This window comes from Mya arenaria, chromosome 16 (assembly GCF_026914265.1).
Source record: "Mya arenaria isolate MELC-2E11 chromosome 16, ASM2691426v1".
Lineage (NCBI taxonomy): Eukaryota > Metazoa > Mollusca > Bivalvia > Myida > Myidae > Mya > Mya arenaria.
Window position 1 is genome coordinate 25,288,029 of NC_069137.1, and position 12,392 is coordinate 25,300,420.

At 37.2% G+C, this 12,392-nt stretch overlaps 1 protein-coding gene across 1 annotated transcript in view; it reads left to right on the plus strand.

Moving 5' to 3' along the window:
• The first annotated feature begins 476 nt into the window (after positions 1–476).
• Positions 477–12,392, plus strand: part of LOC128221523 (ficolin-2-like) — a 107,708-nt gene continuing 95,792 nt past the window's right edge. Inside the window, exons 1-4 of the mRNA XM_052930128.1 lie at positions 477–624; positions 6,148–6,281; positions 6,415–6,511; positions 7,185–7,349. Of these exons, the coding sequence (XP_052786088.1) occupies positions 477–624; positions 6,148–6,281; positions 6,415–6,511; positions 7,185–7,349 (544 nt within the window). The remainder of the gene's footprint in view (positions 625–6,147; positions 6,282–6,414; positions 6,512–7,184; positions 7,350–12,392) is intronic.

A 12,392-nucleotide genomic window follows, 5' to 3' on the forward strand; every position in this document is an offset into this window, starting at 1 on the left:
GAAGGAATATGCAAAGGATATATTATTATAGGATATATAGCATGTATTGATAATGTCTTCGAAAGGTTGTTCAAATAGGCAAAATATCCCAAAGGTTGGATTTGTATATATATATATATATATATATATATATATATATATATATATATATATATATATATATATATATATATATATATATATATATATATACATACGCATTTATCTTATATATATATATATATATATATATATATATATATATATATATACACACATAAGGAATAGACGAACATTGTTACGTTTTATATCATCTATTATTTTATAAAAATATACTGCATATATTACCTTCTTAAAAATATTGGATCGGTCACGAGTCGTAATTACATTCGTCTTCAAAGAGCTCACTAACATGTTTCCTGGGCGTGTTTGATGTAATTGTGTATTATATGATGACGAGTATAATATAGGCCTGATAATTGATCTTTTGTTATATAATGGAAGCACAATGGAGTGACTGGGGAAAGTGGACAAATTGCGATACCAGGTGTCAGAGCGGAAAACAGTTTCGTGAACGTGTTTGTGACAATCCTGTCCCGCAATACGGCAAAGCCGGTTGTTCCGGAGACGAAATAGAAGTCCGAGGTTAGTATTGTGTTTAATATTATTTATTATTTGACTGCTAAAATCGCATGATAATTGTGTATAAGCTAGTTGTATAGGGCTTTTAATAAAGGTTGTGTATGTTGTATTTGGCGTGCTTGTGATATGAGCTCGCTCTTGGCGATAAATGGCGTTCTTGTGACATTGGGCTTGCTTGTGATAAAAGGACGCTGTTGGTGTTATAGGGCGTGCTTGTGCCATGGGTGCGCTGTTGGTGATATTAAGGCGTTGCTGGCGATATAGGCTGTTCATGTGATATGAGGCGTGCTTGTGATTATAAAGAGATGTTGTAGTTGTATGGCGTGCATGTGATGGACGTGTTTGTGTTTTAGGGCGTGCTTGCTCTATGGGAGCGCAGTTGGTCATATAAGGGCATTGTTGGCGATCTTGGGTGTTCTGGATATGAGGCTTGCTTGTGATGTGAGGCGACTGTTGGCGATGTATGTCGTACTTGTGACTTAGGGCGTGCGTGTAATATGAGAACGCTGTTGGTGGTAAAGGACTTGTTCGTGCTATATAGAGGTCTTAAGCTATGGGGGCCATGCAGTTTATATATGCGCGTTGCTGGCGGTATACGGTGTTCTTGTGATAGTGTGCGTTCTTGTGATTTCAGGACGCTGTTGAAGATATAGAGCGTGCTTGTGACATTTGGAGTGCTTGTGACGTTTGGCGTGCTTATGGTATTAGGTGTGCTTGTAATATCGGGGTGCTATTGGCGATATAGGGCATGCTTCTGATATTGGGCGAGTTTGTGGTATTGGACATGCTTATGGTATTTGGTGTGCTTGTGAAATGAGGGCGCTCTTGGCGATGTAGATCTTTTTTGTGATATCGGGCGTGCGTGTAATATTAGGACGCTGTTGGTGATATATGACATGTTTGATATTTAGGGCGTGCTTGTGCTTTGATGATGATGTTGACGTTATATTACCTATTTGTTATATAGGGCGTGCTTGTGATATGAGGCTGTAGTTGGTAAAATAGGACTTGTTAGTGTAATAGGTATGGGGACGCTGTTTGTGATAAAGGACATGTTCTTGCTATAAAACGTATATAAGCTATAGGGGTGCTGTTATTGATATTAGCGCGTTGCTGGCGATATAGGGTGTTCTTGTGATATTGGGCGTGTAGTTTCAGGGCGTTCTTGGCAATAAAGGCCGTGCTTGTCACTTTGGGCGAACTTGTAATATTGGGCGTGCTTGTGATTTCAGGGCGCTCTTGGCAATAAAGGGCGTGCTTGTGACTTTGGGCTAACTTGTGGTATTGGGCCTGCTTGTGATATGAGAGCGCTGTTAGAGATGTTGAGCTTGTTTGTGATATCTGGCGTGCTTCTGCTTTGATGATGCTGTTGGCGATATATGACCTATTTGTATTATAGGGCGTGCTTGTGATATGACGATGCTCTTCGAGATATATGCCTTGTTTGTAATAAAGGGCATGCTTGTGTTATGAGGTCGCAGTTGGTAAATTAAGACTTGTTTGTGTAATAGGCCGTGTTTGTGCTATGAAGACGCTGTTGGCGATGTAGAGCTTGTTTGTATAATTAAGCTCGCGTGTGATATTAGGATACTGTTTATGATTAAGGCCGTGTATGTGTTATTTTAGGGCGTGCATGTGATGTAAGGAAGCTGTTGGCAATGTAGGGTTTGTTTGCGATATCGGGCTCGCGTGTGATAATATTATATTGTTTGTAATATAGGGCCTGATTGTCAGATTTAAGGGCGTGCTTGTGCTGTAAGGGTGCTGTTGGGAATATAAGGGCGTTGCAGTCGATATAGGGTGTGTTTTATATAAGGCGTGCTTGTGATATTGGGCTTTCTTATGATTTGAAAGCATTATTGTGACATATGGCGTGCGTGTGATAAAGGGGGTACTTGCCAAATGGGGCGTTACTTGTAATATAAGGACGTAATTGATGATAAAGGTCGTGCTAGTGATATGGGCGTTGCTTGTGATATAGGAGCGTTGATGATAATATTGGTGTTGCTATCGGGTGAAACTGTGATGGGGGCGTTGCTGGTGATAAGGTGCGTGCTTGTAAATGGAGGCGTGCGTGGGATATGGAACATTCTTATGATATGGGGTGTGCTTATGATATAGGGTGTGCTTGTGATATGGGGTGTGCTTGTGATATGGGCCGTTGCTGTTTATATTGGGCTTTGTTGGTGGTATAAAGCTTGCTTGTGATATTAGGGTGCTTGTGATATAGGAACGATGCTGGTGATATGGGGCGTGCTCCTGAAATGGGGCGATGCTTGTTTATAGGGCGTTGCTGTTGATATGGGGCGTGCTGGTGAATTGCTGCGTAGTTGAGATTTGGGGTCGTCACTGGTTATACAGGGCGTTGATATGAAACATGCTTATGATATAGGACATGCTTGTGATATGGGGGCATTGCTTAGGATATGTGGCGTGCTGGTGATATAGTACATCCTATTATTATTGAGGCGTTGCTGTTAATATTGGGGGTGCTGATGATATGGAGGCTTTGCTGGTGAGATAGGGTGTACTTGTGAACTGGGGTGTTTTTGTGATATCTTGTTAGCTAGTGATTAGGTGTGGCTTTGATATGTGATGTAAGTGTGTATGTCGCGGGGGGGGGGGCATGCTGGTGATATTAGGGCGTTGCAGGAAATGTCCAAATGTTCTGTCGAAGAACAGTTGTATTTGATTTATATGTAAACAGAAAAGAATATAATATATTCTCAACCGTTTTTGTTTAAATACGTTCACTGTTTATCCTTTATTTCACAGAAAGTGAATGATTTTTTATGATTCAGTTGTTACATGCTGTGCTATATTTGGTGTTACATGCTGTGTTACATTTTACGCGACATGCTGTGCTACATATTGCGTGATATGCTGGATACATTTAGTGCGACATGCTGTGCTACATTTAGTGCGACATGCTGTGTTACATTTAGAGCGACATGTTCTGCTACATTTGGCGTGATATGCTGGATACATTTAGTGCGACATGCTGTGTTACATTTAGTGCGACATGCTGTGCTACATTTGGCGTGATATGCTGGATACATTGAGTGCGACATGCTGTGTTACATTTAGTGCGACATGCTGTGCTACATTTGGCGTGATATGCTGTGCTACATTTTGCGTGATATGCTGGATACATTTAGTGCGACATGCTGTGCTACATTTAGTGCGACATGCTGTGTTACATTTGGCGTGATATGCTGGATACATTGAGTGCGACATGCTGTGTTACATTTAGTGCGACATGCTGTGCTACATTTGGCGTGATATGCTGTGTTACATTTTGCGTGATATGCTGGACACATTTAGTGCGACATGCTGTGTTACATTTAGTGCGACATGTTCTGCTACATTTAGTGCGACATGCTGTGTTACATTTGAAGCGACATGCAGTGCTACATATTGCGTGATATGCTGGATACATTTAGTGCGACATGCTGTGTTACATTTAGTGCGACATGCTGTGCTACATTTGGCGTGATATGCTGTGCTACATTTTGCGTGATATGCTGGACACATTTAGTGCGACATGCTGTGTTACATTTAGTGCGACATGCTGTGCTACATTTGGCGTGATATGCTGGATACATTTAGTGCGACATGCTGTGCTACATTTGGCGTGATATGCTGGATACATTGAGTGCGACATGCTGTGCTACATTTTGGGCGATATGCTGGTTACATTTGGCGCGACGTGCTGTGTTGCATTTGGCGTTTAATGTTGTGCTATATTTGGCGTGACATTATGTGCTAGATTTGGAGTTGTATGCGGTGCTATATTTGGCGTGATATGCTGGACTACATTTGGCGTGACATGCTATCCTACATTTAGCGTGAAGAGCTGTGCTACATTTGGCGTGACATGCTATCCTACATTTAGCGTGAAGAGCTGTGCTTTATTTGGCGTGACATGCTATCCTACATTTAGCGTGAAGAGCTGCGCTATATTTGGCGCGACATGCTGTGCTACTTTTAGCGTGAAGAGCTCCGCTATATTTTGCACGACATGCTGTGCTACATTTAGCGTGAAGAGCTGTGCTATATTTGGCGTGACATGCTGTCCTACATTTAGCGTAAATACCTGTGATATATTTGGCGTGACATGCTATCCTACATATAGCGTGAAGAGCTGCGCTATTTTTGGCGCGACATGTTGTGCTACATTTAGCGTGAAGAGCTGTGATATATTTGGCGTGACATGCTATCCTACATATAGCGTGAAGAGCTGCGCTATTTTTGGCGCGACATGTTGTGCTACATTTAGCGTGAAGAGATGTGCTATATTTGGCGTGACATGCTAACCTACATTTAGCGTGAAGAGCTGTGCTTTATTTGGCGTGACATGCTGTCCTACATTTAGCGTGAAGAGCTGCGCTATATTTGGCGCGACATGTTGTGCTACATTTAGCGTGAAGAGCTGTGCTACATTTGGCGTGACATGCTATCCTACATTTAGCGTGAAGAGCTGTGCTTTATTTGGCGTGACATGCTATCCTACATTTAGCGTGAAGAGCTGCGCTATATTTGGCGCGACATGCTGTGCTACTTTTAGCGTGAAGAGCTCCGCTATATTTGGCACGACATGCTGTGCTACATTTAGCGTGAAGAGCTGTGCTATATTTGGCGTGACATGCTGTCCTACATTTAGCGTAAATACATGTGATATATTTGGCGTGACATGCTATCCTACATATAGCGTGAAGAGCTGCGCTATTTTTGGCGCGACATGTTGTGCTACATTTAGCGTGAAGAGCTGTGATATATTTGGCGTGACATGCTATCCTACATATAGCGTGAAGAGCTGCGCTATTTTTGGCGCGACATGTTGTGCTGCATTTAGCGTGAAGAGCTGTGCTATATTTGACGCGACATGCTGAGCTACATTTAGCGTGAATAGCTGCGCTATATTTGGCGCGACATGCTGTGCTACATTTAGCGTGAAGAGCTGCGCTATATTTGGCGTGACATGCTATCCTACATTTAGCGTAAAGAGCTGCGCTATATTTGGCGCGACATGCTATCCTTCATTTAGCGTGAAGAGCTCTGCTACATTTGGCGTGACATGCTATCCTACATTTAGCGTGAAGAGCTGCGCTATATTTGGCGCGACATGCTGTGCTACATTTAACGTGTCATGCTGTGTTATGGCTACAAGATACAATATACAAGACAAAAAATCTTTATTAACAGTCCAGTATATCTTTTTGTCATATTATGATAAAATACATCAGCTCAATGACCTAATTTTCGACAAAATGATGGCTATAAAATTTTATGCTTCGTCCACAGTATAGCTTTAAAGTTTTGTTTCTTTTCCTGTTTTTTAGGATCATTTAAAATTTCATATTGATTCTTGAAATGAAAAAACAGTTTAGCCTATGAAAAGAAGGGTTGCCAGTTTTATATTGACCATTCTGTTTATACGCTGTTTCAATAAAACGATTACTCTTGTTTTATTCAATGCGTGTTTCTGTACAATATATCTCAGATATATTTCTTCTCATTTTTCAGCCTTTGCCGACTGTTCGGAAATAAGGCAGAACCTTGGCAAAGTGCTTTCTGGCGTCTATCATATCACAACATGGAAAACAAATCAAAATGCGAGTGTGTTCTGTGACATGGACACCGATCAGGGAGGTTGGACCGTGAGTTTGTATAATATTGTTTACAAGGTTTACAGGGCATATAGTATTCACAATTTAGATAAGATCGTGGTTTTATAAACAGTATAATTCTCAGTCAAAATGCCTCGTGGTTTTACATATTTAACCTTTGTAGGTGTTTCAACATCGCATGAATGGAAAAGTGGATTTCTACCGCAACTTCTCTTCGTACGAGAATGGGTTTGGATCTCTGCAGGGAGAATTCTGGTTGGGTATGTCAGCGTTGTAATCAAAATATATATATACACATGATATTATGGTTTAATTGTGAAACGTTCATGAAATGTTAATGAATTTTGTTCACCTCGCGCTTTGAATAAATATAAGATAAGTGTTTGCTTCAGCGTAATATATTCCACTGAGTGAGCACATAAAGCTTTATTTCACGAGTGGCGTGATCAAAATGTATCGATACACGGTATTATGGTTTAATTGAAATTTAATTGGAATGTTTTTTTTTATCTCCCGCCTTGAATAAATACATAGAATACTTGTTTGTTACAGTGTAAGGTCATATAATAATGTACCATGTGAGCACCTAAGCTTTTGTACACGTGTGTCTTAGCCATTTGTGAAATACTTACTTTTGGTGTGTACGCGAAATGAACTGCAATCTCGCAAACTTTATTTATGTTGATTATATGTCTAAAAGGAATTAAAATGACTAATTTTGGTAAAGAGTTACAAAACGTATGTGGACGTAATGTAATTTAGGAAATGACGTCGCGTTGACGTTTGAAGCGGGCCGGATTTTCAAACAGTGAAAAAAAACGCTTAGTTTATATAAAATAAGAACAATCCCACAACGTTAAGTAAGACAATAGTTTATAATACATAGGCAATTTGGCAACAAATAAATCTAATGCCTATAATTATGTTTCGTAGGCCTCAAACTGATGAATGAGATGACAACCCGGACATCAAATGATTTAAGGATTGACATCACACGTGGCAGTGGTAGCACCGGCTATGTCGTATACGCTGACTTCAGTGTGGGAGCCGGGTCTAATTATACCCTACATGTAGGAAATACACTGTCAAAAAGTGGAGGTAACTATATCTTATCATTTATGAAAGGAATTCATTTGTGATTGAGGTCCGACGTCGTTAAGTAAAGTGTTATTTAAAGCGTTGCAAATAACATACGATTGTTGCGATGTGTATTGAACCGAAAAGCTTAAGTAACAAAAGTTTTACTGTTGTCATTATAAGTTGAGATTTAGATCAATCCGAGTTCTAATCTAAATATAGCAACAAATGAAACTATATAGCAACGAGAATAATTCTAACTTTACGTTTTTTGAGTGCTATTGACAGTATTGATTTTTGTTCATAAATATGTCTTGAATATCCAAAATAAAACAAATATTAAAAAAAAAACTAATATGGCATACCTGACATGGCAAAATTGACTTAACAAAGAAGAACACTAATAATTATACATAATTATAGTTCATTTTTAGACAAATTACCAAAAGTATAATTAATCAATATAATTTCTTATTACTGTCTAGTTGCAGTGCTTTCAAATTCTCGGCACTTTAATATATACATGAACAGTTGTGCCTTTTCAACATTCGACCATGGCAATGACCATTTAAACAGTAATTGTGCCGATTACTATCGCGCAGGATGATGATATTGATTTAAAGTAGAAGTAGCAATGCAACTATTCTTATACTTATAAACAATTGCAGTACGTATTAGTCGACACAGGACTGTTAAAGTTCTTTCTACTCTTATATGCAGACGGTATTGTAATTTTTGCTAATTCAGCAGCAGACCTGCAAGCGAACATTAACATATAAGTGGAATATTGTAACAAATGGAAACTTAAGGTTAATAAAAGCAAACCATTGAGGTATATATGTGCGATGTTATATGTGGAAATAAACTGGTGTTCTGTTTTATTCAAACAATAACGATTACCATCATTGATCAATATATTAATATTTTGTTGCAGTAAGTGAGGATGATGCACAGTTTAATACCTACCACAACGGTTCTGCCTTTTCCACATTCGACCATGACAATGACCGTTGGAGCAGTGTTAATTGTGCTGCTAGATATCGCGGAGCATGGTGGTACACTGCTTGCTTTTATTATGCGAACCTGAATACCCAGTACTACACACCCGGAACTGTTGTCTCCGACTATACAGCTATAACTTTTGATAACAGAGAATCGCTTAAAACTAGCAAAATGATGTTTTGACCTTAGACCTTATGCGAAGCTAGTATTTCACCAACACGTGTGTTTTCTTATCATATTTTAGTATTGGTTTATGTTCAGTTGAGTTTTTTTTTAAATAAATTGCCATTATTTCAACGCACGGATTAAAAATTCGCCTTAAGTTTATCGAATACACATTAAAACAATTGATTAAAAAATTGAAGCTTTATTGCTCAGATAAGGCATTTTCGGTCTTTAATAAGGTCATTTTAAGTTTGATTATTATTTGTGATAATCACATTATGATTGATTTTTATATTTTCCTGATTATCTCGATATATACCGCTTTGGTAATTGAAGGCTATAAATCACTTAAAATTAGTACAATGACGTTTAGTTCTTATACCATTTGTGAAGCCATTATTTCACAAACATTACTTTTTCTCGTTCTATTTAAGTTTTCGAATAATAATATATTAAATTGATAATAACGTATTGTCCACTTCTCGGCATTAAATAATTAACGGATGGTACGAGCGCTATTTTCGAATAATTTTTTTCGAATATTAAATTATCTGTTTCGAAAAAAACAGATTTGAAGATCAGTTTAGGCAAAGAATTTTCATTTTTGATAGCAACCTTTTTATTAAAAATTGTGACACTGAAATACTATTTGATTGAATTCGTTTTGTGTATTGAAATCAGTGTATTGAAATATAAGCATTAACATAATGTATTGAAATGAAAGATTTGACGGAGTGTTTTTAAATGAAAGCATTGACGGAGTGTATTGAAAGGTAAACATTGTCGTAGTGTATTGAAAGGGAAGCATTGACGGAGTAGGTTGAAAGGGAATGATTGACGGGTCGTATTGAAACTGTGGCATTGACTAAGTGAATTTAAAGGTAAGCATTGACGGAGTGTATTGAAAGGGAAGCATTGACGGAGTGTATTGAAAGTGAAGCATTGACGGAGTGTATTGAAAGGTAAGCATTGACGGAGTGTATTGAAAGGGAAGCATTGACGGAGTGTATTGAAAGGGAAGCATTGACGGAGTGTATTAAAAGGGAGGCATTGACGGTGTGTATTGAAAGGGAAGCATTGACGGATTGCATTGAAAGGGAAGCATTGACGTAGTGTATTAAAAGGGAAGCATTGACAGAGTGTATTAAAAGGAGGGCATTGACGGAGTGTATTGAAAGGGAAACATTGACTTAGTGTATGAAAAGGGACGCATTGACGGAATGTATTGAAGGTAAGCATTGACGGAGTGTATTGAAAGGGAAGCATTGACGGAGTGTATTGAAAGGTAAGCATTGACGGAGTGTATGGAAAGGGACGCATTGACGGAGTGTATTTAAAGGTAAGCATTGACGGAGTGTATTGAAAGATTATTGAAAGATAGAAAAATTATTGCATGGGGCTATATCACTCCTGCGCCGTTAGTTATGTTATAAATGTGTTTTTGGCACGCAACAAGAAGTGATGCAAGAAATAACACAGACCAATCGACTAGTGTATTTTTTTCATTATATTTACCGACTTTATAAATTAAAGTAACAGAGTCAGATTGTTTATCAAAAACTAATATTTGATCACTAATAAATTACTGACCATCGATGTATAGTACGATTAAATTATAATGTCTTAATTAGATTTGGGTTATTTCTAAGGTTATTGGAATTTCATGAATAGTGTTAGAACGACTACGTTTTTAACATACCTTAATTGGTAGGACAATGGCCAATTTCGATGAATATGAACGTGACATTGGAATGTCAAGTGTTCATGTTTACACAAAAGGATCATCTTATCAAGCTTCGTACGGCAAAATATCAAAATATCAGGAATTTGCTTATTATTTGCTTAATATTATTCATTTTTTTACTGTCAGTAAAATATAGTAACGTAATGCTGTGAACACACGGTATTGTAGAGAATTGAAGTACCAATATAATTTCGTCATACAATACATACCGTTTAACGTAACGTTAATCTTCTACTGTTTCACTTTCTTTGAAAAAACAAACACACGTCAATTTTATCAAATATCAAGCTTATGCTGCAGTTTCTCAACATACTAACATATTTCATTTAACTAAACTAGAAAGCTGCTGATTATACAAATTCACACTTCGGGCAGAAGACGAAACGTTTAGTCTCCCAAATATACCCACCTAAAAATACCCACCTGTAAGTTACATTAAATGTAAAAAATACATCTCATACTATTTTTTATTCATATTTGGAGACTTCACTGACCAACTTACCGTCTAAATTTATATCATAACGACAATCCATAGAACAAAATACAATGACTGTGCGGTTGCTTTTATTATGAAAATATCATTTTCCACACCATCTAACACGCTTTAGGGTGTTTGCTATTTACTCTTAAAAACTGATCGTAATATTGTAAGAAGCTTAGACGTTAAGTAATACCTTGAGACTACAAAGTATCATATAATACACAATCGTAATCTCATCTTGAAAAACGACTGATGATCAAATTTACTTTGATGTTCAGTGATTGTGCGACATAACTCAGATTGCTTTTGCTAGTTTGATTTCATCACAAGAACGTTCTGTAAATCCTTTCAATGGAGTTAAATAGTGTATGTATGCGCAACAGGGAGTCTTGTTGAAAACGTCATTAAAGATCAAAGCTACAAACAACTTTCATATTATGCTCTTACACACAATGCTCGTTCAGAAATGAATGTCTTTGTTCTTCCCATATATATGTTTTAATTTGGCATGGCTATACAAACCGGCTTACCAAGGATAACAAAGCTTATGAATCAGCATATTACTTCAAACTGTATATATCGGTGTATTTGAAGATATATAATGTGATGAAAAGAAACAAAATAAGTTCATTGTTTCAACTCAAACGGCATCATATAACTGATGGAAATGCATCAACAAACGAGTTTTAATAGGTGTGTTCATCGCCAGGTTATACTTTGTGTGGAAAGTCTTTGTCAATCTAATATCGCTCAGATGTTTTAGAAATGACATTGGAAGCATAATCTACGTAAATCATTGTCAGAAATGTTTTATTGCTCCTTAACTTTTCAAATCCAAGCTTGAAATTACCTTGTGTACGGTGTTAATTCGATAATAAACGTTAACAAAAAACAATGCGCTTTAAAAGGTTAAAGACGAATTATGTGTACAGTCATCGAAGGAGATCGCGTTGGCTGGCGATATTATGAATGAGTTCGTAATGCGACTTTCGAAACTTTAGCCCGATATAATATATTGTTAAACATGTTTTTACAGTTACATACGATCGAATTCGATTGCTTAAAAGACCGGTAATCAATTTCATACAATTGTACATTTTATCAAGTAACGGACGCATAATTTGAGCTTCTCTTGTGCTTATCTTATAGTTCATAATATTGGATGGCTTCTCCATGTGGTTTCTATTGTTTTATATGTTATTATTATCGCTGATTTTTAAAAGCTTTCACGTAATGGCCTGATGTATTCGACCAACTGCGACGCCAAAGCTAATGGTAAAAAAGAATGGGTGAATTGCACTGTTTAATACATTTACAGTTTCAAATATATTGTTATCAAGGGTTGACTTTATTGTTTTCATTCAAATATATATTACCAGAAACATATATGGAAATTAGCAGTAGCGTTGTTTTCAGAAAGAGGCCAATTTCAACAAGTGGTATTGATTAACAAATAAAATTTGTTTTATATGGTGTGATGTGCATAAACTTGCGATTATCTTTATTGACTTTTAATGAATTAAAAGTAACAAAAAAAGACAACGTAATTGATGGGTTGGTTTACACAGAAATGAATTATATATTTCTGTATATCTCATGATAGGGTGTTTTATGTGATGCATGTCATTCCAGGTATACATTTGTGATTATAAGTTAAAATAACGTATCTCCT